The sequence below is a fragment of the Pezoporus wallicus genome, unplaced genomic scaffold (assembly GCF_028554395.1).
Source record: "Pezoporus wallicus isolate ANWC-B61680 ecotype Strahan unplaced genomic scaffold, APGP_CSIRO_Pwel_v1 contig_4264, whole genome shotgun sequence".
In the NCBI taxonomy this organism is placed as follows: domain Eukaryota; kingdom Metazoa; phylum Chordata; class Aves; order Psittaciformes; family Psittacidae; genus Pezoporus; species Pezoporus wallicus.
Genome location: NW_026637102.1, coordinates 1,627,169 through 1,652,944, shown reverse-complemented (window position 1 = coordinate 1,652,944; position 25,776 = coordinate 1,627,169). Strand labels below are relative to the sequence as shown.

At 45.2% G+C, this 25,776-nt stretch overlaps 1 protein-coding gene across 7 annotated transcripts in view; it reads left to right on the top strand.

Annotated features, from left to right (window-relative positions):
- Window positions 1-25,776, top strand: part of ASCC1 (activating signal cointegrator 1 complex subunit 1) — a 41,163-nt gene that overhangs the window by 9,353 nt on the left and 6,034 nt on the right. For 4 of the 7 annotated variants that reach the window (XR_008971456.1, XM_057403343.1, XM_057403342.1 and 1 more), the window contains exons 6-9: window positions 5,173-5,309; window positions 7,473-7,592; window positions 11,462-11,586; window positions 13,452-13,531. Coding sequence is in view for 5 of the 7 variants with exons in the window: in XM_057403343.1 (XP_057259326.1) it covers window positions 5,173-5,309; window positions 7,473-7,592; window positions 11,462-11,586; window positions 13,452-13,531 (462 nt within the window). In the remaining 2 variants the exon portion in view is untranslated. Of the gene's footprint in view, window positions 1-5,172; window positions 5,310-7,472; window positions 7,593-11,461; window positions 11,587-13,451; window positions 13,532-20,856; window positions 21,197-22,087; window positions 22,796-22,855; window positions 23,407-25,776 lie in introns of those variants that run through there. The other 3 variants (XR_008971457.1, XM_057403344.1, XM_057403345.1) reach the window with 3 other exon arrangements.

Genomic DNA, 25,776 nt, shown 5'->3' with positions numbered 1-25,776 from the left:
AGCCGAGTCATCAAGGTGCTTTTGAGACTCTTCCAGAATTGTGGCAGCTGAAGCTGCCCTATAGCAAGACACATCTACATGGGTGGAGGCAGAAGGTCTGGGAATGTAGTTCCTCCTCTCCACACTGCATGGGTGCTAGGTTCCCTGACCTGGAAGGTATGTGGTTGTGTTAACCTCTCAGGAGGGCCTGAAATGTTCCTGGTACAGCTTACATCAGATCTAGAGTTTTCATTTTTAGTTTGAAATGTAGGATTCGAACAGTAACAGGTATTTGGTTGTTTGCATATTTACAGCCTAGGAATATATGGTGCTTTCTTTTTCTGCTCTTCCTTCTCCTGGTATTAGCAAAAGGGCTTGTAGATCTATTGCCGTCTGTTAGTTCAAGGAGTATCTTGCAGCCCCCTATGTCTCTCAATCACTCCACCAGCCGGTAATGCCACTCTAATACCACTTTATCTCACAGCAGGGTCTGCTGGAAAGCACATCAGTAATGAAAAACAGTAATTCATAATGGTGCCTCACAGAGCAATAAGAGAGCTTATAGATTTGTGCAAAGCAATGGGATTTTGCAGGATACTTGGTGAAATCTGAATAGGTTTCAGTGACAGAAGTGGTGTGCTTCTCTTGCAATTTACTGGTGTGAAACATTGCAGAATTAGGTAAACTTCAGCCTTTGAAGCTTGGTAATAAGGGTAAGGAAGGGAAAGGACCAGATGTGCATGTATGAGGATTTCTTCCGGCCTTTGAGCATTTGTGAGGGACTCTATTTCTCTCTGAAGCAGTTACCATGACAACCATTCATTTATATTTTAAATCATAGGGTTATGTTGGTGGGCATGTGCTTTCTAGTTTTTTTTTCATGTGTGTCTTCAAGACCTTTTATAAGATAAACCTTGGTTGAAATATGGAAAACTTCAGGTGTCATTCACGTTACTGTATGATCAGGGCTGCCAGGTGAGGCAATGAAGCAGGGCTGAGGGGAGGCTCTTTTGAGGCTAATTTAATACAGATATGGAGAGGTGGCTCACCTGGGCAGGCTCGTTACTTGATGTGGTGCAGTGGGAAGTCCAGACGACTGGGTGACCTTGGAAGTCTCCTTTTACAGTCATGTAGGTGTCAGAGTGAAGAAAACTGAAATGTCTGAGTATGCAAGTGGAAAAGGGAAAATACTTTGCAGTAATATTGTTGTGAAAAATCACAGTTGGATCTTTCAGAGCTGTGCAAATGCAGCATTTACAGTTTCAACAGGCTCAACAATGTAGCAGGGAGAAGAAATACGATTGCTGTAATATATGGCAACCTGTAAATATCAAACATTGCTAATGAGATAATATATCTCAGAGTGGAAGGGACTGAAAATGGGAGGGTTTTCTCAGCCTATAGCTCTTCAGTCAGTTCTGAGGAAATGCTGTTTATCTGGCTTCCTCTTTGCTTGTGGGTCAGGGTGGGAGAGGGCATATAGCTGGTATGCAGTATCCTGCTACTAAGAAAAAAAAGCCTCGAAAACATAAAGCTGTCTGCAAACACTGTGTCATGGTTTAAGCCCAGCTGGTAACTCAGAACCACGCAGCCGCTGGCTCACTCCCCCACTTTTTCCTCGCCCTGCTCCCGGAGGGATGGGGAGGAGAATGGAAAGAATGTAACTCCCACAGGTTGAGATAAGAACAGTCCAGTAACTAAGGTATAACGCAAACCACTACTGCTACCACCACCAATAATAATGATAAGGGAAATAACAAGGGGAGAGAATACAACCACTCACCACCTACTGACCAATACCCAGCCCGACCTGAGCAGTGATCTGGGCCTTTTGGGTAACTCACCCCAGTTTATATACTGGGCATGACGTGCTGTGGTATGGAATACCTCTTTGGCTAGTTTGGGTCAGGTGTCCTGTCTCTGCTTCCTCCCATCTTCCCCTCCTCCCTGGCAGAGCATGAGACCCCGAAAGTCCTTGGTCAGAGTAAACATTACTTAGCAACAACTAAAACCATCGGTGTTATCAGTGTTGTTCCCAGGTGGAAAGGCAAAAGCACAGCACTGCACCAGCTACTAAGAAGGAGAAAAATGACTGCTACTGCTGAACCCAGGACACACTGGAAGCTCTTAAGACAGTAGACAAGACACAACCAGGAAGGAAAAGCTAAGATTAATTCTTTGCCTTGTCTTGTAGAACCACTGAAGTGTGTTTTGGTCTATGGTTTCCCTTCTACAGGGCTTTAGATTTGGAGGAACAATGTGCTTGGGCTTTGCAAAGAAAGGTGAAGACTCCAGATAAAATGCTTCCTATGTTTCTTCTAAAGGAGGAGAGCAAAAGTAGAAGTCAAAGTAGCAGGAGGAAGTAAAAAAATTGATTTCTAAGGCTGAGTGGAAATGAGTTGTAACTTTTTGACCATGACCAGGCAATGTAAGAGAAGAGGAATAAGGTAAAATGGACAGTCATCGTGTACAGATAGTATGTAAAGTGGGTGTTCTCCTTGTCTCTCAATACACCCTTAGAGAACCTAAGTTTGAACAGCAAACATTTAGAGAGATGATAGAGTCTGGTTTATGTGTTTGTATCTGCCAGCGAGTACCCTCAAATATGCTGCTTTCAGGTTCCCCTGTAGAATACGGGGATTCTCTGCTGTGACACCTCCCCTCCCCTGATCTCGTGCTCTGCTTTCATTAAGGCAGGAAGCCACTGCTTGTCACAAGCCACTGACTTGTGCTATGAGGAGTGCCCACCTTCCATTGTATGGGGGAGGAAACTGGTGAAAGAGGAACTTGTCACCTAGGGGCACTTGGAGAGCATGTCTTAGATGCCAGCGGATCTCTGTCCATCTCTGATGGTGAATCTCACTCCTCACTCCTGCTTTTGTGGTTGTAGGTTACCTTGAAAGGGTTCCTTAAGTATTTGGAAGATGTCCATAAATCACAACATTGACAGGATCACATCTCTTGGTCTTGTTCTTCCTGGGGGAGGATGTGATTTTCCTTAACAGGAGTTATGAAAATATATTTCTAGGCTCTGCGTTGCTGTTGTCTGGCGCTGTTGGTCAGGTTGCAGAGGACTGATACCACTGGACAGGGCAGCTTTCCATAAGGCAACGCAGTGGTTGTTGATAGCATATCATCATCTGGGATTTGAGTAAGTGGGTTCAAGCTTTCTTGCATCTTGCTGAGCAGCATCCAGCCATGAAGGGCTTCTCAGATGCCTGCAGAAACATTGCCTGTTCCACGGAGAGCTACATCTGACATAGCATCTATTTTATGTGTGGGAGAAGTGGGATCTGCTGGCCTGTGAAAGAGTAGGGCTGTAAGCAGGTTTTTAGGAGCTGTCTGAAATACTAGGGGGTAAACCAATATTATCTAGATCTTGGTCTGCTCACTGTGTACTGCTCTTCCCTGCTGATCTTCCTAGCAGTGGTAGCGTGGCATGTGGAGATGACATGCCATCAATTTGTCAGCTATCAGCCCACACTCGGGTGCTGGAAAGCTCAGGGGAAAATGCTGCTTTTGGGACAGGTTGATATTTGCAGTACAGATCATGCTGGGGCAGAAAATGAGGGTAGGACTTTTGCTTTCTGACCTGTGGACTACTTTCTCATTACTGTACATCATCTGTGCACACTGTGGGAGTGACACTGTCTGATTATCCTTGGCAAGGATAAATCGAACTTTCTCCCAGTTTCTGTTACCCAAGCTATTGTTTTGAGATGGGCCAAATATTCTCTGGCTATGGATACCATTGGAGAAAAAAAGGCTGATGGAGAGGAATCATGTCCTATCATGCATGTTAACTAACAGCAGGATGAATTAAAGGAAGCCGCAAGGCTTTTACCACAGAGAGGGGAAGGTGGGGAGAAGTGAGAAGGAGCTGTCCCTCCTTCTTCTGCTCCTAATGTGCCTGACATAGTCTCTGCTTGTGTCATGCTGCTGCACAGTGCTGAGGTTTGCAACATCCTTTGCCACTACTAGCATGGTATGATTTGGGGTTTCAGTCAGCAGTAATTAGCAGCTGTGGAAGGCATGTACATGCTCTCCCTCTTCTGGGGACCACCATAGTTTGCCAGTCTGTGACGGCTGGGGCAAGACCCAGACCTCTCTCTTGCAGGCTGGCTTGTTTCTAGTTCAGCCCACAAGCACAGCTGTAAAGAAGGATATAGATGTTGTCATTAAACATGAAAAATACCAAGCAACATGTGGGGCATTAAACTCTGATGGGTTGAGATACGGCAGTGTTTAAACATCTGAAAGGTTTTATTTCAAACTGAAGCACAACTAGAAACTTCAAAGCTGTCCTTCTCAGTCAGTGGACTTTTATCAGACAAAGAAGGGCTTCAGTGGCCTGGCAAGTTAGCTTCACCTGGAGTTAAAAGTGGAGTTTATTTAATGCACTGATGGGAAATGGCCACTAAGTGGAAATAATTGTTTTAATATGGGTGTGTTAACCATCCTCGAGGTATTTTTATAAACATCCTAGAACAAAAGAGCATGTCTCTTAAAGCTGAATGTAACCACTGCTCCACCTGGGAACAGTTCTTCCCCAGCAACAACACGTAGCACTTCTTATAAAGGGAATTTAAATTTAATTCATCTCAGCAAACTATAGGGCACATGGGAACAAGAAAAATGTAATTATCAGAGCTGGTATTAGCTGTGCTTGTGTTGTGAGGTGCAACCTGTGTTTAGACAGGATTTAGAGACCATTTAGAGCTTGTCACTACAGCTGGTTCCAGCTTTATTGCACAAAAAATGAGCTTAACTCAAGTTTTAAATCTGTGCTGACTTGTGTTGAGTTCACTGCTGATGGCAGCTGCCACTTTGACAGCTGTGGAAGTCTCCTCTCGAAACCCCATATGAGCAAGTGCTGCTGTTCTGGGCCCTGAGTTAGAGCCTGTCATAACGAGCTTCCAGGCTGCTGTTCAGCAGCTCTGATGAAAAGGCAGGCAGGGAGTGTGTGTGTGGTGGGGGGCTGCACTTACCTGCCAGCCTGAGCTTACTGGCTCACAAAGCCTGTGAAATTTTGTTTCTCATTTCAACTTTGAGCCACTACCAACCCGACCAGTGATGCAGAGATAAAAGGTTTGGTGCTAATGGCTTGGTACCTGTTGTCTGTAGTATTTTTCCCCCTGATGGAAGGTGTGTGCGTGTATGATAAGACACCTATATATATGGACTGATTTATAGGATCACGGGGTCAGCAGCAGCCTGTTCCAGAACCCTTCTAAGCTTCATCTGACTCTTGGGACGCTGGTACTTCTGAATGAACAAGAGATCCAGAAAGCATGTGACCTCCTACAGCAATGCAAAGAGGACTTTGTGGAGTAAGTGATAAAAAAGGCTTGTCATCACCAAGTACTTGAGTGGGGGGAAAGCAGCAGGCTGTCTTTGACAAGGGACAGCAAAGAGATAAGCTGCTCAATAGCCTATCTCAACTCTAGAAGTCTAGAAAAAGGCTAAAACATTTCAAATGGGAGCAGTAGAAATCACCAAGCAGTCACAAAGAGTTTAATAGCACCTTGCAGCTCAGCTCAGGCCCTCAGCATAAGGCCTTCTCTTCGCATTTCTTTTTCTCACATGTTTCCCTGTTAATTTTTTCTGAGCAATTTTTGCTGTTGTCCTTTACCTGCTGCAGAGGGAGAGACGAGCTGCATTACCTTTGCATCTTGCCTGCAGTGAGCTCTGGCATGATGCTTCCCTCCTGCCTAAGAGCAGATGCTGAGGTGTCCTTGACATGCATTTCTTGATACAGGGAGCTGTGTGCAGGGAAGCCAGCATAAGCCATGCAAGTAATCAGTCTGAAGCATTCAGTGCTGCTCCAGGACTGAGGCTTTCTCAAAGCCTGTTAACACTGAGCTGCCAATGTTAGGGCTTTAACTGTAAACGTGGTTGAATGACACTGTAATTAGCTTATCTCTGTTTAGCTTAGAAATTGGAGATGGCCTGAGGGATTCTGCAACACCTTTGCACATAGAGCACAGATCCTTGCTATTTGTTTATTTATTGCCTTGGTGTGTGAAGAGTTAGCCATGCTGTGCCAGCTAATACCTGTGCGAATTAATGCATGGCCAAAATTCATACCTCTGCCTTTAAAACAACAGCTCCAGTTCAGGTATTGAACAGAAATGCAAGTGTGTTTCCAGGGGAAGGCTCTGCCCACAGTACTTGGAAGACACCAGCTTCCTTGTAAGTGGGTTGAACTGAGGCAGAGAAAATCTTTATTCTCCATTCTCTTTAGTGGAGGGGAATCAACACTTGAATGTAACCCTTAGGTTATTTCCACTGCCACACCCAAAGAAATATGTTTTGAAAATTAACTTAGGCTCTCTTCCTCCCATATAAACCTTTATTAGCATTTATTTACTTTTCTAAATGCAGGCAGCACTATGTGAACATGGATGTGCACTCTTTGACTCTTTGTATAATACGTGGCCTTTAGTGCTCTGGTTTTGATGTGCAGGACAATACACTTACGCTCTTTTCCTCCCAGTACACATACTGGAAGGGGAAATCACAATCTCCTTATTGCACCAGGGAAGCTTTTCAGAAAATCTCAAAGGCAGTCTCTTGGGCAAGCTGAATAGAAATGAGCAAGGTTACAGCAAAGTCATGCTCACGTTGTTAACTCCTGTTTATTGCTTCTGCCTGTCCATACACTCCCTGTACTGAGACCTCAGTATTAGAGACGTCGACACTTACTTACAAGGAGCTTTTACTGCAGCTCCCTACCTCCCTGTGATGTTCTGGTGGTAAAGGCAGGGACGCAGCATGTTTGGAAGCAAGATAGACTTCACAGTGTGTTTGCAGGTGTGGGAGTGTGTATTATATCCTGCATGCATTTTCAGTTTAGCTTTTCTGCAAGAGTAGCTGGAGCTCCATTTACTTCCGGCATTTGTAAGTGGATGTTGAGATGTACTTAAAACTGCATTCTGTATTGAGTACATTTTCCAGTGAAAATCAACAAGCTGGAGACTTTGTGTCACTATCACAATCACTCTCTTCATGGGGAAGGCAGGAGCTTCTCTGGAATGAGAACTTGTACCATTTAACTGCTGATGGGTTTTCTGAAATGTAAATGGAGATCTCTGCACTGAGGTGGCCTGTGAATACTGACAAGTTGACTTAATGTGTGTCTAAAACACTGAATGTATGAATTCAAGTGTTTCTACAGTATTTCTTGTGATGGTGAGACAATAGCACCTGTAGCCTTTCAAGCTTTAGAAGTTAGGGAGCCTTTTTTGTGTGTGTTGTGTTTGTGGTTTTTTTTTCAGTGATTTGGAAAAGAGAAAAACACCTTGCTGGAGCTCACTGCCGCATGGGGTCTGTATAACATTTAAGTCCCACTTAACCTCAAATTTATTTAACTATAGCAAAAAATATATTTTGTATCATTCTCCTAGTAAAAACAAATACTTGGTGTGTGCATCATATTTCAAAAGCATGTGTGATGTTTTGGTTTTTAACATCACGGATTTGTCGCATTTTAGCCAAATTGCTGGAGGCAAGCCCTTGACTGTGGAAGTGGTAGGAGTGGAGTACATGAACGATGACCCTGCCATGACAGACGTCCTTTATGCCAAAGTCCACATGAAGGATGGCTCGGACAGGTGAGTTCCTCATGCCTCTTTCTGTCTTTCCTCCTTCTTGGGCTGGTAGTCAGGAAGATGAAGTCATTCTTGCTTCCTAAACCGGTTAAGGCACTGATGTGTTTGCTCTTTAAATCAGTCACTGGTGGTGAAGCTGAAAGATGTCATTTGTTTCTGTAGCAGTCTGACAGGTTGAATGATGGTGTCATGGCTCATGAGGTGATAAGATGGCCAAGGAGATACTCCTGAGATGACTTAGAAGGCAGGACAACTTGATGTCTGCTGTTCCCAAACTGCAGTCCAGATTAATCTGGACAGCCTTGTGTATTCTGCAACACTTAATTATTCTTAAAACCCAGTTATATCAGAAGGTCCTCAGTGAAGCATGACTTGGTTACAGAGTTGATTTTTGTATCTGTAAGTAGCCTGGAATCTGTCTTCTGAGCTACTGATGTAAAATCTTTATGCCTGATTGGTGTCAGTCATGTGTTTATGTTGTTTGCCACTGTGGCTGATGGTTTTAACTTTACAAACAGCAGCGCCTGGGATGTGGCGGTATCTAAACAACCTTCCTCAATCTCATTTTTTACAAGTATGTCACCAGTGGCAGCACCATCTTTTCTGCTAGTGTTCTCTGGAAGACTGGGGAAACACGAGCTGTTGTATTCTGTGCTGCCAGCTGTGAGGTAGATGAGAAAGAGGGTAGGGAAATAGCCAAAAGAGCTTTAGCCTTCTCTCTCTGAGCCTTAGCCTTCTCTTTTTTCTGGCAGTGCTGCCCTTTTGTTCTTGTTGCTAGAAGACAGCAGGAGCGAGCAGAGGAGTACGGAGCAGTGCAGCTGGAGGAGGGAGGCTGTGAGCAAGCACTGGCTCAGGGGAAAAGGGACATGTTCTAGCATCTCCTTTCCCCGAGGGCTAAGGAGACAAGAGGGGGCCCCTGCTTAAAACTGCACTTTGGAGTCTGTGTTGAAGTAAGAGATTGGAAGTGGGATAAGGAAATGGGTGGGAAAATGAAAATGTAAGAATTGGTGGGAGGCAGTAGAAATTGAAATCTTTTCCTCTTCTTGGCTCTTCCACTTCGAAGTCTGTACTGCCCTGAAAGAGGTGAGGTAAAACAAATGGGGCAGGTGGAGAACCAGGACAAGCTATAGAGCAGCCAGGAGACAGAAGTGCAGGGAGAAAGCAGAAGCACTCAGAAAGATGAGACAGAGGCATTGACCATTGAATGACCAACGTGCCCTTCAGTGGATATGTTATAGAAAGTATCCTAAGTGTCAGCTCTGAGAGCTGAGGTATGGGCCTCTTTTCTCATGAGTCACCATGCTCCAGGTAGTCTGAGGTGCAGTGTTTGTGAGTCTGCTTGCATGTGAAAATAAGTCTATGACCTGAGGAGCTGCTAGAGAAATCCTGTAGAGCATAAATTGGGCCTAAAGTGGACAGTGATGTCTGCTGGTGTCTGGAGACAGCTTGGATTGTTGGCAGTAGCACTGTGGTCTTGTCTGCTTCAGATGCCAGCCATATCTGTTTTGCTGAGACTCCATGTAGCCCATAATGAATAATTAGCATCCCATAATGCTAAGAGAATGCGATGACGTGCATTAGGGGTTGCAGAGGTGCTTTTGGCAGAGGAGAGAAATAACCTATTTAAATCCATCTCGCCTTGAAATTGAAAGCTACACCCCTGCCCCCAGCCCCAGGAAAGGGCTGATGTCTCCTCTATCTTTCACAAAGATCTATTAGCTGAGGTTTTGACCAAATCCACATCTGGTTTGCATGGCACCTGCAAGCTGCTAGACTTCTCTTCCACAACACCAATTTTGCTTTTTGCATAGCAGTGTGCTCAGAGAGGCCAAGTGATTTTAAATTTTTATCTTTGGCCCAGGCCTGTCCCACCCTCATCTGCAAGCTAATTAATCTGGCACTTCTCCCCTAGTGTATTTCCTTAACTGTTATCAAGCATCCAGTAAGCATTTAGCTTTGCAGAGGGAAAAGAAGATATTTTCTGTTGTAGGAGAGCAGCGTAAGGTTCTTCTGCTTCCTTTGGGATTCCAGCAAACTGTATTGGGCAAACGATGACTATAAAGAGGGGACAAATGGTGATCCCTCAAGAAAACTGCTTTGTTTTCTGGCCTGCTAGATGGATCCTTGCTGAGCAGCTCCATGCACCTCTTGCCTGCTAAAACCTGCTATGCTCTACCTAGGGAAATGGGGAAATTAGGTAGAAAGCACAGATTCTCAGCTGCAAGACCACTACTAAGGAGAATAGCAGCCACGTGACTTGTTGTGCTGGCTCAGACTGCTGTGGTCTGCATTTAAGAGAGGTGTGTGCCTTCCTGTCTCATGCAAGGCGTCTTGCTAGCTCTGTGTAGTTCCTGGCATGGCTGAGGGGTGGAGTTCCTTCCTGATCTTTGAATGATCTTGATCAGCTTAAGCTATAAAGCAGGAGATTTGATTTACCCTGACTTAGCTTGCATAACTGCAGACAGAATTAGGGGTTGGCAAGCCCTTCTGCACATATAATGGCTTAGACTGAGAGAGGGATCATGCTCTGATGCCTCTCACATGGCAAATAATTTCCATTATAATTCATTCTAATTTGTTTTATTTCTTTGATTAACTTTATAACATAATAAAGCACCATTTCCACTTGAGCTATTCTCTGTTAATTTGTTTTAGTATTGTCTGTAATTATATTCATTTAATCTTTGTCATTGCTAATTTTAAAAATCACTGAAGGAAAGTCAGAAAATGGTAGAAAACCATGACAATTGGTAGTTTGAGAGTCTTGAAATTGTCACATGGGGGCTGGCCTCTGAGGAGCAGTCCAAAACCAGTGGTGGAGTAGGACTGGCTTCCAGAGCATGGCAGCCCAGGCTCTGGGGGCCAGCTTCAAAGAGGCCACACTCTGCCTCTCATGCTACTGCTGAGATGCCAATGTGATGAGACCTGGTGGAGCAGAAAGCTGTCTAGTTCCTTGGACATGGTGAGAGAAGCCCAAATTCTTCTGCATAGAGTAATACCTTCTTCCCCTGTTTTGGGGGCTGCTCTTGTTCTGCCACATCCTTGCTGCTTTTGGAAAGGCTGAAGCACTGCAGAAATTTTGTTGGGGACAGCAGCAGCCTGGAAATTCCTTCAGCTCTTTAGACGTAGGACATGAGAGCACATTGCTCTGATCACTTGCCTGTTCCTGGTGGCTATCTTAGGACAGGTTTGCTTGCAGGTCCCTGCGGCCACGGCCACTTCATCCCTGACCAAGGCCAGACAAGTAGGTGGCAATAAATCCTGTGATTCTGCTTGCTCAGTAGCTCCAAAGCTGGAGCATTCACCATGATGTGCTGTCTGGGTTTGTGCCTTCTGTCATCACATTCTGGACTCTCCCAGAAATTAAGCCCAGTGACTGGGTTGCTTATGTGGGCCAGAGAATGTCTGAGCTCCAGCCCAATGCACTGGACAGATCACAGTCCTTGGGCAGAGCACATCCTCCAAGAGTCAAGGTGCCCAAACCCCTCCCGGGGGTCTGCAGATTTTAGCATTTGCAAGGGTAGGTACATTGTGTTTCTTGGCAGTGGGAAGATGCTCCTTTCAAGTCCAAATAACATCTGTCACAGAGAACAAGCTCTCTGCTGTGCTGAATCTTCCCTTCTTCCTGGAATATGTGTAGCAGAAGTAATCACTGAGGAAGCTTTGCAAAGCAGCCAGAACTTTCTGCATTAGAACTGAATCCTTGATGGCTCTGTTCACTTTCCATCAGAGACTAGCTCCCTTTCCCTGTGTGTGTGTGCAGACTTCATTTCACACATGCTGTCCTCCCTGGCTGAAAAGTGGAAAGCTGATGACTCAAGGGTTTCTCCTTGGTTTATGTGGCTTTGTTCTTCCTTTTTTTGCATTCCCAGATTGCAGGTGATTGCTGATCAACTGGTGGAGCGGTTTGTGGCCTCCGGCTTGATGCTTAAAGAGTGGGATAGGGTGAAACTGCATGCTACAGTCATGAACACTCTCTTCAGGAAAGATCCAAGTGGTGGGTATCCCTCATCCTTACTGATAAGTGCATTTAAAGTAGTCCCACTGGTCAGGAAATGCTTTTCCTGGCTTTTATGTTTGCTCTTTTAATTTTGTGATTTTTCTTAATCTCAAGAATACGTACAAGGCTGTGGGGGGATATCAGTAGATAAAACCCAGAGGAAAATCAAAAAGCAATCTGTAGAGCTGGAGAAGGCAGGCATGCTTTGAGCATTTTCTGGATCTTCGTCATAGCTTTGAAAAACCTGTTGCAAGTAGCCCTCATAAGATCTGGGCTAGGGAGGAATGCACTCAAGTAAAATGTGAGGTTTTGGGCTCTCTGTGTCCTAATGTTAAACTGACATTCAGTAACAAATCGATGTGCTATGCTGACTTTTAAACAAGAAAAAAATGTGATCCTCATTGGTCAAGTTAGATTGCCCATTGGTTTAGGAATGTGATTCCAGTGTCCTTCTCATTAAATCAGATTCAAATGGTTATGAGGCTGAATATAAGGTATTATTGAGTGTGTAGTGTCTGCTGTCTCTGCCAAAAGATTGTCTGCTCTAGCAGTCTGTAGCATCTTTCTTACTGCATTGCTTGATGCAGCAGCCTCAGATGCATTGCTTTTGGGGAGGGGCAGTATATTACAGCCCTGTTCTCCATTTGCAAACATGCATGTGCTCTGGCACTGGTGTGCGGTTTGCAAGCCTTAACAGCATTTCGCTAAAGCTTTTTATAGCTTTCTCTGGTGCAGTGGTCTCTGCAATGTCACTAGGCTATGTCAGGTATTCTTTAGTTACTGACTCTCTGAGCCTCTGAATGGACAGCGATAAGAGCAGATGGTTTATTAAACCAGTTGTGGTTTTCTGGACATCCAGCAGCTGACTTTGGGGATGACTGCTACTGAAGTCAGGTAATCATATTCAGGTAGTAGAAACCCTGAAAGATGAGATGGGGCTTAGCTCTCAAATTGAGCCCTGAAAACTGATGATGAGCCCAAAGTGCTTATGTGTCTGTTAGGGGAAGCACATGGGCAGCTGCATCGGGCATTATGAGTCTATATTCTGAACAACCCCATGAGGCATGTGAAGCATTCAGACACAATGGTGAGAGCATTACACAGAAGTTGTTTTATATTCAATACAGAATTTGAGTAGCATGCTAGATGTGAGTGGACTTCATAGTTAATGCTGGAGATGAAAAAGAAATACTGCATATATTCACTGACTGAGGCAGAGGTCCTGTTGAAAGAAAAAATCATATACTTAGGGATTATATAAAAATCCAGACATGCTGTGGGGAAATGGATCTAAGACGTAGGCATTTGGCAGTTGCTATAGGCCTAGGTTGCTATTCTTAATGTCTGTGTGTGGCTGCGTGCCCACCCTGCAGAAGCACACACACCACATGTATGTGCTTCCCAGAGCAAGCAGGCAGCAGAGATTTGTAGAGGTGCTGTCCGGGTTGCGCCTGACATTCTGCTTGCATGCTCAGTCTGGTATTTGGTGCTGTTCCAGGTGATGCAAGCACTCATCATGCTGACTCTCACCCTGGCAGGATGTGGGATTAAAATCAGCCAGAGAGAAGCAGATGTGTTGCACTGAGCCATCAGCCCTACAGAATCGCCCTAGCAGTAGCTGTGATTTAGGGTCTTTCCTCCAGGTAATATAGGTGATCCCTACAAAGGTACCAATTCTTGTGTATTCAGCCTTGTTCTCTTTAAAATCAAAGTGGAAGTGGTTTTTTTTTCAGTAAGAACTGGGCAAAGATGGTCTATTAGCTGGCAGCTGACTTTGGGGAGGGAGAGAGTGGGGATTGAAGTACAGCACACACAATTTTCCCATCTGAAGCTCATTCTGGTGGTTGCTTTTCTCTTTACAGCTGAAGAGCGAAACAATACAATGACTGGTAAATCATCTTTCAAGGAGCGAGAGTCATTTAATGGCCGAAATATCCTCAAGGTCAGTATGAAACAATTAGGGAATTCAAGCCAGCTGTGGATATTGTGTAGCCAAAAGAGGTTGAAACACCTCTTCAAGACTGCTTTTGTCTTAGGTTTATGAGATCTCACTGCTGGGAGAAATCTGTTTTGAAAATAAACAATCCAGATCACTCCTAATTGGGAGCATTACAGTATTTAACAGGGGTGTTCTTAAAGCTGGTGAGGCTCAGATCAGGTGTAGGTAACACAAATGCTAACTGGTTGTTCGTGTTGTCATTTACTTCACTCATGTTTTAGCCTGGAGACTCAGGCTCATGTCAATTCTCACCCCACCAGAAAGGAGAACTTTGTTACTCTTGTTCTACTCATATATTTATGAAACTAAAACCGACTGTCATTTCACTTACTCTGTTTTGTTTTGTTTTGTTTTCTTTGATTTGCACTATGGATTTGCATGGTTTTGCTCCAGAAAAATAGCAGATAGCAGTAGGGAGTCCCACCAGCTTTGCCAGTGGTCAGAGGTGGGTCAGGCTCAAAGGGGAGCATCCTGCAGCCTCCCAGGCTTTGCTAGCCATGGTTGAGACTTCAGGCAGCCTCTGCTGCCCATCCAGATGGCAGTGGCAGACTGATGCTGTGCTGCTTGGCCCCTGCAAGAGTCCAGAGAGAAGTACAGTGGAGTAGAAAATGGAAAACAATGCTGGGCTGTAAGCAGATTTGCAGTCCTCATTGTGTGAGGGGGTTTGTTGCAGGCAGCTATGATAAGAGGGAGACTGGACAATGCATGAATACATTTGGGAACCAATATTCTGGCAACAGAGATATGAGAGAGTATGCAGCCTGAGTGGGAGTTGGACAACCCAGAAGGACTTTAGGGCACCAGAGGAGGAAAAGAGTGCACTTTATTTGGTTTACAGTTTTGCTGTATAATGTATTAGGCACTGAATGCATGGGGATGTGAAGGCAGGGAGTGGAACTGATTGATCTCCTCTGTGCAGAGGACAAACAAAGGGACAAAATTAGGTTAAGCTCTCATTGTCCTCAAACAGTTTGTGCAAGCAGTGTCATGACTCAGCGTCACCACATGTTGAGTGTTCAGTGTAAGACTGCAGTATTGCAAACTGAAGCAGGAAAGCCACAGAGGTGGTCCCTTTCTTAATGTATTCTATGAGTTTTGATTAGCTCCTGGTGGCAGAAAGCTGGCTCCTGAAGGGGAGGGTGTATGTCAGAAGCCCAGAGTGCCTGCAGGGACTCAGCTTTCAAGGCTTACACTCACATTTAGCTTGGCCCTTTAGTTCTTTCTCTTCCTTTTGTTAAACCTGTCCTCAGACTTAGAGACACATAAGATCAAACTGTCGGACTTTCTTAATGCTTGTCATATCCATTTATGATTGGGAAGGCATTAATGATACTCCCTCTACTGGTCACACCATTTGTGGGCTGCACTGCGGGGTCTGAGGATCCGTGGGTCTTGTAGTATGTGGTGCTTAGAAATGCAGCTGCCCTGCCTCAGATGGCTACTTCTTATTCTCAATGCTCCCTGAAATATGAGCCAATGCATTTTTAGAGCTCCTAATTGATTTTGTACTGATGTTGCCAAAAGAGCTGCTGGCTGTTTAGACTGTTGATAATTACTTCAAAGCATGTCTTGCTACAAGAAATGTCATCCTTCTCCCCCACCTCCATTACATTTCCTAACCTGCTCCCTTCATATTTCCCTTTGGTCTCCCACGTGCCTGCAGCAGAACGCCCGTTGGCATTAATTAATTACATGAGTCATAAATAGCTCCAGGCTTCTTACCGGAGGAGTCCAGCCTCAGCCAGCCACTGATGCATTCTAGCATGACCTTGCAAGGATGTGCCAGTTCCCTCCCAGCCCTCTTTTATATACATTATTTATCTTCATCTCAGGGAGGCTGCCCTCTCGTAAAGTGTCTTCATTAACTTTTGCAATAGGATCTAAACGATAGGCTGTTAATGAATATGGCTGCAGTTAGGCAGGGTGGCTTGTGGGCACCATCCCCTTATAGGTAGAGCCATGTGCCATGCCTGTGTTTCCAGGCAGAGTGACTCTGTGATAACTATGTTGAGTGGCTGTGTTCCCAATTGGAAAGCCCACAAAACGCGGCTACTGATAGGAGGGCATGAAGTTGGAAAACTTGGATTTTGTCACTCTCTTTCCCATTATGCAGCACTATGACTAGCACTGCTGTGCCAAAGGCTTTGCCTAGAGGAGAACAGGACCTGAGCTATCAGAGCATGGACCATGATGGAGAAGCCTTGGTTCTGCTGTTCCCGTCTGAGGCTCCCCAGTCTGGTGTGTGTGTGCAGATGCACTGGCGGCACATGTTTGCTGATAGCATGCCTGCCTTACCCCAGGCTCCAGCTGGTATTTTGCTTTCAGCTGAACTAATCAGAATTTCATTTAATAATCCTTTGTTCTACCCATTCTGCAGAGTTAAACGTACACTCCTCTTTGAGCTAATAAATGGCTGTGCAGGCCAGTATTTTCCCACACTGCTCAGAAAATAGATCCTGTAGGTTGAGTTGCATTCGGGCATTTTAGTTACTTCTGTCTTGAAGAATATCCATGAGAAAGGCTCCCTGGCCTAGCTGGTGCTGAAAGCCCAAGGGATTGTGACCCAACAGCTGAGTGATTTGTGTCTTAAAGTGCTAGACACTTTAGCTTTGTGCTTGTCTAATCTAGTCCCAAGAAGCTGGTTATGCTTTATGCACCACATCATATGGAGCACTATGTATTTCTTTTAGGGTGGTCAGTTGGCTAGCTGATCGACTCCTTTGGACAAGAGTCACGTACCAAAATCTATCTCTGGTCAAGAGAAAGTGGCTCATCTCTTGGAGAGTGGAGGGAAGGGGCAGCAATTCACAGTTGAAAGACAGCAGCAGCTCCATCCCATGAGAGCAGGGTGAGGCTGGGCAGGCAGCTGGGCCTCAGAGGGATGCTGATTTGGCAGCCCTTCTGCCTTGCCTCCTCCTATGTCCCAGACAGTGGCTGTGTGCCCTGCGCTGCAGCTGGCCAAGTGGCACAGCGCCGGCACAGAGGTGGCTGGGGCAGCTGCCTGCATCTCCGGAGATGAGACTTGGCTGCCTCTGGGCTTTTATTTATTTTGCTTAGTGAAAAAAACTAAGGCTTGCAGTGAATAAATAAAAATGCAAACGTTGTGAAGGTACCGCCTGTCCCACATTTTCTGTTGTACTTTAAAAAGCAAGGAGGGCTTACAGTATGGAGAAAACCACCTGGACTCTCACGGGTTAAAATTGAATGATTTTTGACTAGAGGTCTGAGGAATAAGAGCGGCCTTTGCCACATTCAAACAAGAAGGAAACAGATTTTGAGTACAGAAGATGAACCCTGCAACTTAGCACAGATCTGTGCATTAGCAGCTTACAAGATTAAATATTGAAGGAACAGCTACTGAGGCACAACAGCAGAAAGCTGCACATCTTATGTCTTAGGGCATTAGGGGAGACTTTAAGCTAGGATGCAAGACTGGGAACTGGATCAGTCAAGGCAATGACACCAATGCTGCAATACCCTGTTCCAGCAGCAGGAGCAGAGCAGCTGGACTCTTGGGAGTACTTCTTGGGAATACCTCTCAGTACTGCTTGGGAGGGCTTCTAGGTCAGACAAGCCATAATTCGATGAGGTTTCTTCTCTTTTGAGATTGCATATGGGGTATTAAGTTATGGGATTGTATGTGCTTTCACTTGGAGCAGGGGGATAGTGCAGGGCTGCTGAAGAGCCGATCATAGCAGAGAAATCTGGTAGTGTTCTGTGTTATCATTTCTGTCTTGCTGGGTAAGAATAGTGAAGTGCCTGTGGTATGCAGTAGTTCATCTTGTCATGGATAAATCCCCTAATCCTTCAAAATGCTCCAAACCCACCAAGCACTAAAGAAATTAACATCTCCCCTTTGTAGAGCCACCATTACCAACATCACTTGCAGTTGAGGAGTGCTTCTGGTGCTCTGTAGCCGTTGGTACCCAGGCCTTTTCTGTGTAACTTTCATTAGTGAATTTAAGGAGACAGAGTCTTTTTCTGGTGTACTTTTAAGCTCAGGTGAAATCAAAGGGACAGAGAACTGGCATTAGGAGACAATCAAGACTGCTCAGTGTTTGGAAAGGGTAAGAACATTCTATTATCCTTAGCAAGATGATAAAGGTATATATCCTAAGTATGACTGGCAGCTGGAACAAGTACCTAACAGGAGGTGGCTGCTTGGAAAGTTTAGAGTTAAAAATACTGAACAAAAATCCACTGGGGTGAGAACAGACTGAATAAGAGATTGTAGTGCAACATCACTATATCAGAAATAAGCCAGTGCTTTCCTTGCCTCGTTATACAGAAGAATCAAAAGCAAAAATGAAAGTCTGTAATGCTGCTTTGCAGATGAGAGGATTTTTGCCTTCAGTTCTGATCCTGCCATTATCGAGGGATGTCGAAACAAATGAAGGGGCTCAGCAGTGTGCAATTAGAGCAACAGTAGGATGGGAGGATGTGACAGTTGAGCAGATGAGACTGGAGATTGACATTTGTATGGTCTTGGGGGGGGAAAAGATTGAACTGGGGTTGCTGTGAAAATGCTTTCCTATAAATGATACTCCTTAGGAAAAAGAAAAAAAAAAAGCAGGCATGTTCACATTATTTGCATTTGGTGAAACAGGAATCTGAAGTGGCATTTGAAAAATCAGACTAGACAATAGAGGGAAAATATCTTTGTTGGAGTGTTTGGGCCTTGGAGCAGAGTGATGAGACAGTGTTGGAGGTATTGAAAGGCTGAGATGCCATGCTGAGAAGTACGTAGTGCAGGAAGTGCAGAAGGTTTATGCTGACTTGCCCGGCTGTGAGAGAGATCCATTTGGTGACCTTGCCATAAAGGAGAGAAGCCTCTTTTTCTTCAGAGGTATTCAACACCCGTCTTGACTAATTTTAACAGGAACCGTGAGTGCTGGAAGAGGGGGTATTTGCTGCAAGGTTTATAATGTTTCTGAATCCTCTTGCCCCTTCCATGCAGGGCTGCCTGCACCACTGCAGTCCCCTCCAGCTCAGCAGCTCAACCATTTTGGAGGTGCTTTGGAGATCATGATTCCCACACAGTGGGCATCCTGCTTCTTCATTTCCTTGAGATCTCTATTCTGCCACCAGCATCACCTCTTTGATCTTAAGAGGACAGTTTTTCTTGGTGGAGCTAGCAGGGGCTGAATTACAGCGGCACCTTAAGAGAAGACAGGGATCCAGCACATTAAGGGAAAAAAAAAAATAATCAAACCAGATCAACACAGTGATTAGCAAAAGTAGGCAGTTCATCCCAAAGGTGCCGTGACCCTTCTGCCAGGTAATTTCCTGGGTCTGTCCAAATTAATTTACTGGCCTCTATAGGTGAGCTTTTCCTCTTGGTGGTTTGGTGAGATTAGTGAGTAAGTCACATTGATGGGAGCTCCTTATCCTAGTATTCCCAGATGTGTCTCGAGCCTCCTGACATCTCTGCAGCTCTTCAAAACTGTTCCTGCGTTTGCTATAATAGGCAGTGCTAGGAGCCATGGGGATGATTTCTTTGGTGAATTGCAGTGCTCAATTATTAATTTCCTTAAGCAAGTACTGTAAATCCCTTATGTTTGGGGTGTAGCAGGGTCTGGGAAGTTAGCAGAGCCTTTCATATTCTGAAGGGTTTTTTTATTCTTGTCAGAAATGTGCAAAAATCCAGTAACCTCCAAATGTCCCACTTGTATTTGTTTCTTAGTTTGCGGAATGACTCTCGCCATAGCAACTAGGGTTTGATTTCCTCAAGTGCATGAATTTTCATAGATTTGTGGCAGGGGAGAGTGGACCCAAAACTGTGAGTTAAAGTGAAGGTTTTGCAGTGTGGAACTGGCAGGAGCACCACTAGATTTGATTTATGAAGGAGGGGGACCATGGAGGGAGAGGAACTCAACTGAACAAAGGGCTGCACCTGACCCCAAATAGTTTTATTTACAAAACCCAGGCCTGATGTTAATTTAGACAGAATGTCACCCTCCCCACTGCTGCATCACCCTCTGGCAGCTGAGGTGGCTTTGCTCCAGTTTCATGAAGATACGAGGTTTTGCATGGCAACAGTCAGAAGAAGGATCGGCTGCTTCCATTTTTGCAGAGCTCAGCTGGAAACCTCGTACTCTTCCTAACCATGGAGGTCAGAAGGATGTTATGGGCAGAATGAATGAAACAGGCTTCTCTTAGGTCTGCAGAGAAAACCCAGCTAGGGAGAGGCAGGAAAATTGCACTTACTAGTAGGAGGGAACAGAGCTCCAAATAATCTTGAGAAATCAGGCAGAAACAAACAGGCTGCTGCGAACAAGTGCAGGTCCAGGAGGGAGCAGTGGCATTAGTGCAGGATGGAGAACTGCCTCAATACCAGCCTCACAGACTGGGGGTTGGGTTATGGGGGACTGCTTCAGAGCACAAGCTAGTCAGTCTGTGGAAATAAAGAGGCAAATGTCTGTAAAGTAAACCTCTGACTACACTTAGCACTCAGCCCCTGGCTGAAGTATTTGTCCAGTTTGGGGCACCATGGATGGGCCAAAGAGCCCAGAAAGCAACAATATGATAATCAGAGGACTAGAAAATATCTAGGAGCTGAGGCTGGAAGACTTAGAATTGTTTAGAGGCTAATAAAGGGAAGGAGGAGGATAGCTCATAGGCAAAACTCTTTAAGCATGTGAAAGCTTTGGCAAGTAGTGGTTCTCTGGAGGACATAATAATGGGCTTAAATTGCAGCAAGAGATTAGGTGTTAGGAAAATCTTTGTAATGGGAAAGGTAATGAAGCATTGCTCTAAGGACCTGGAAAAATGGGGGTCCCAGTTGTTTTGAGGGAGCGGAGATGTTAGTCCGGGATCTGCCACCAATTTGCGCCACCTGCCTTGGGGAAGGAGAGGACAGTGGAGACAATGAACTCTTTTGGTCCTTTCTTCAGGTTGTCACTTTTATGATTACTACATGAAATGGATGCAAAACACCCATGAGATGACATTTGTGAACGTACAAAAAGCTTCTTGGCATTTACGTTGCATTTACTTTGGCTCAGTAAAATAAAAACATAAAAAAGAAACCTCCCATCATGCACACCTAGGATCTTCCTCCCTGAACTACATACATGTTTCTTTCTCTTACACTGGTGGTACTTTTCCAGACAGAGATGGTTATATTGTTGTTGCATTCCAAGGGATGGCACTGGTGGTTTAATCGGAAGGCTTTTTTCTGTGTCACAGAGGAGATACCCCCAGACTTGCATCCTGTGTTGTGCTTGTACTAGCCTAAGATGCCTAACCTAACTTGTCTGTAATTTCAGGTCTTGGTGATTTGTGGCAAAGCTTGCAGATATATATGACTCCAGAATTAGCAAGCTGAATGCAAATGATAAAGGAGTTAGTGCTTTGCTAATGATAACAGATCAGCTGCACTCCCAAAAGATAGATGGTTGGGACTTTTATGACCATATTTTCTGCCTCCTGAAGTCTGCATGTTTTATTCATCTTAAGGGTAAAAACCTTCTTCCTTCTTCCTGAGGTGAAAGGGCCTCTGCTGCCACCTTTTAAAACCTGCCAGAGGTTGGAAGAAAACAAGAGGGGAAGGGCTGTTGCTTGCGTTGTCTGGATGGAAGGACTCGATGCTGTACTGGTGATGGAGACACTCCAGAGCCAGCTGAGCACTTGCAGAACAACACAAATCTTTTACATACACCCACCAAGCTTTGTGGCTTGATGCCTGGAGGCCTTGGCACAGGCAGTGTGCCCGTGATGACGGACCAGATGACAACCACCTTCTCTCTGCCCTTCCTAGCCCTCTCTTCCACCCTTGCCCTGCCACTCTGCATGACATCTTAATCCTGTAACGCCTATGCACTAGTGGAAGGTGTTGGATGCCCATCCAGTGGTCCTTTAAAAAGCCATGAAGAGGAAGCAGTTGCTTCTGGAGAGGGGGGGAACACTGGAAAGAGCCACCTTTCTGGATGAGTGCCTGTCTGCCTGCTTTTCCTACACTTCTCATGCATTACAGCTGGCAAGCTTCCAAGCACAATTAAACCTCTGACAGATAATCATTGATGGAGTGGTGTCCCTAGTGAATAATACAGGAATCAGGTATTTCTTTTTTGGCACCAAACTGCTTCAGAAAACATATTTTGGAAGTGGAAAATAGAAGGGAAAAACCTATTAATTGAACAAACTTCTCAGATCTTGACACACTGCCCAGTTGTGTCTCATCTTCTGGGAGCCACCAGGGGATTTGGTTTGGGGATTTTCTGTCATAGTTTGGGTGTGTTTAGATAGTAAATGGAAAAGGTTTTGGTGCATTTCTCAGGATGAGGAAGAAGGAGGTCTACTAGCATATACTGCAGCCTTGGAACTGGAACAGTTTCTGACGTTTCTTGCTATGGAGATAACAGAATTCTCTAGACCACTGGGGTGGTCAACAGGGAGGTGTTGGGAGCGTAAATCTATAAAGCCAAAACGGGGCACAGGCAGGCTGGCCCTTGAGGTCCCTCTTGCCAACAGCTTTCCATTGCTGAACTGTGTTCACAGGTCAGCCTGCCAAGGAGGAACAGAGGTGCTGCTCAGACCTGAGAGGCCCTGACAGGTCTATGTGGGAGGTCACAGGAGTGAGGCACCTTAAGCAGGCAGGTGGGATCCCAAAAGCAGGATTGGAGGCTGTGGTTCATGCAGGAAAGGAGGTTAGTCAGAATGGCTCCAATGGATAGGTTGCTGAACTTCAGCGGACTCTTCTTAGAGTCCATCAGTGTTTCTGAGTGTTACTTTCACATTTCTATATCTTTTTATTATTATTATTTTTTAATCCATCCATATTTTTTTGCCATCCGTAACCTTTTCTCTATCAATCCTTTTTTGCTTAATGCTGGCATCAGCTTTGTAACACAGCAGTTTGTCAGTCAGTGCCTTCACTGCTGTGACTGTCATGGGTACCACAGTTGTGCTTTAGCCAGATGATTTAGAAGAGCAGTTGTTTTCTGCTCTTCTGCAATGTTTTCTATCCCAAGCTGTGGGAGTGTTATACAAGCATTAATTCAAATATGTCATTCCTTATGAGTTGAAAAAATAGTCTGATGTTCGTTTGGAGAAGTCACAGCGCATGGTCTGATCCTGTCTGAGCCCCTCCCCTCCCATGTAGTGTAAGATAGTGCAAGAAGGGTTTGGGGTGTTGGGATCATGCTCTGCTGTGAGTACCGTCAGGAATATCCAGGGGAAGGTGTGGAGAGTCTGAAAACAAAGGTTTCATTGCTCCATGTCGACACTCTTCAGAAATGATGCTTAATTTTTCTCCATGCTTGTCAGCGGGTACTTGGGATTTTGTTTGCTTCGCTTCTCTGAAGGGGATAACAACAGCATAGCATGCTGATTTCCCATGGAAAAGGACTGTCCATCCCTCCCAGCTTTCTGAGTTTGTTCATTCATTCACCACTGCTCCTGATCAAGACATGCCAGGGGTAGCAGATGCTGCTGGGTGAGTTGGTGACTGTTGTAACTGTGTGCAGAGCAGATGAAGCTGTAAAGCCTGCGGCTCTTCCGAAGCTTGAGTTTAATCTCGTTTGAGCTCTTTCGGTTCTGCTCTCTGCTGCTGGACCCTGATTCCTGGTGCGATCTTGCAGAGCCACAGTGCTGGGTTGCGTGTCAGAAGTGATCCTCCTGCACATGTTCTGCCACGGAGGCAGAGACAAGTGGTGATCAGCCTGTTTGTAGGACTTCCTGGAGGGGATCTTTTGGTGGATAAACACCTTCAACCCAGGTGAAACAGAGGAGAAGGGATTGCTGGTGTCCCATGCTCAGTGTAGACTGTGCGGCAGGAATGACAGTGAGCTCGGCCGCAGCCATAGGTTCCTGGAGCTGTGAGCTTCTTCCTTCCCATATTTCAGAAGTTGTTAATTTCTGTGCTCATTCCAGATACATAAAATGGAAAACTGTCTGCTTCCAGGTCCCTGCTGAGAGCAGACAGGTTTCCTAGGCTGATTGGTCACAGGCTAATGACATTACATGCCTCTGCTCGCCTGCAGTGCTGATTCACCAGGGACAGTTTTGTACTGTTAATCTATAATACCCCTACCCTAAGGCACTGCTTTCTGTGGCTGGAGTTCACAACAAAGTGAGCTCCCCGCAGACTGGGGGTTATGTGTGTGTTTTATCCTGTGATGCATTTTATCCTGTGATAATGCTGCTCTTTGGTGGTATTTTTTAATTGCAAGGCACTGCAATGAATCGCTGTTCCCTCAGCATTTCTGAGCGCTGAGGCTCTCAGCAGAGCTGCTTGGACTTTTTATTAATTCAGGAAGGGTCCTTTTTGGCTGACTACCATAGACGATGTAAGGCTTTAAAAGCTGATCAATAATCCTGATGGTAGCAGCAAAATCCAGGCCAGGCAGTGTGTCTGCAAGCCAGAGATTACGTGAAGGAAGTTTTAAATACCTCTTACTTCCTTCCCTTGTCTGGACTTATTTTGTCCTCCTGCTGCCCAGTGCCTCTCCAGGCGAATCCGTTAATATTTCTTATGCTTGTTGAGCCCATGACAGGTGATTTAAAAGCACTGGTTTGTGTTGGCATCTCCGCTGTTCATAACCGGAGCTGAAACGCGTTGCCGCTGTCCTTACGTATATTAGCACTGTGTATTATTACTGTTGTTTCCAGGTTTGAACACAAAGGTGCTGTCTCATTCTGGGAGGGTTGTCCATGGGAAGCGAGCCCCCAAGGGTGGCTGCTTGACAAAATACCTGCGCTCAGGAACACAACATCATTTAGACACACATTTTAACTGCTTCATTGAGGAATCATCCTCCTTTGCATTTGTTTCTACAGTGTTTTGGTAAAACTTAATTTACAGGCTTAAGTAAAAGCGGAAAAAATGTATGAAAGATGCATCCATTGCTCTGCCTTTGATATGGAAGTTGTGGTTTGGGGGCTGAAGTTGGTACTAGCATTTTTGGCTCAGGTTTGCAAGGAGAGAGTGGTTTGATATTTGTGATTCTTTCTATCCCAAAATAAGTCTTCAGCCTCTGTCTTCCTTCAGAAAATGATTGCTGCACCCCAAGGGAGACCTTGGTGTGTAATTTGTAGGTAATAGAGGGGAACGGATCTTAGAGGAAGAAGAGTTTCCAACATCTGAACAGAATTGCCTTAAATGAGAGAAACTGGGGTGTTAGAAATGACAGGTGTGCTGCTGGCTTTTCCAGGCTCAGAATACATTACTTTTGGGGGAGAAATAGAGAAAAGCTTGCTTTCTCGGAGCTACCACAGGGCTACCTTGACTTTCATGATTACCTCCACAGTTGTGTCCTTGGACCCGACCCCCAGAAGGCACAGGGAGGAGAAGCACTTGCACATGTGGGTCTGCAGTAGTTTGCAGGCTGACATATGAACTATTGGTTACCCATGCATAAGTACACTCCCTCTCTCAGGGGTAACAGCTTTCACCTGCAACCCCTGCCATCCCCTGCATGTCCTGGGGATGCTGCTCCTGGGAGGACGCTGCGCTGCTCACTAGGCACCCAGTTCCTCCCTATGGGAGATGCTGTGTCCTTCTAGGCATACTCACTATGCAGTTTCTGAGCCTTCGCCTGTGGTTTGAAAAGGAGGGCACATCTCTGGCACATTTGCTTAGAGGTGTTAACAACGCTCTTTCCTTATTCGGTTCCTTATTTGGGAAGGCAGCTGGGAGACAGAGGGCACTTAGTCTGGTAAGTGCTATTCCCTTGTTGGAAGTTTACACGCTTGCACGGCGTGTATAGTGTTGGCTTCATAAGGTGACCTTTACTTCCATCAGGTTCATTTTCATTTATAATATTAAAAAGAAAAAAAAATCCCCACCCCCTACCCTATTCTTTAAGCAGTGGGGACATAAATCCTTCAGTGGTTTTGGATTTATAGAATTACCGTGCTTTTGCTGAGCCTCACGTCCCACTCCAATCAAATGATACGGCTTTCGGTAACCATGCTGGTGATTATGTTTTTCCTCCCTCCATCTCCCTCCTCGCTGCTCCTGATCTGCACCTCTTCGTGCTCTTAGCAGCCTTTCTGGAGAAAGGTGGGCCCTTGGCACCCATGGGAAAGGGCAGGAGGGAGATGAGCATTAGGGTTGTCAGCATTTGTGCATGAAGCATAACAACCTCCAGGTATCTTCTGTCCTGGCCCAGAATAAAAAATGCTAAAATGCTTTTATTGGAGGCATTTCATCAGCAGTGCTACAGGCCTCCTCCAAAACCAGAGCG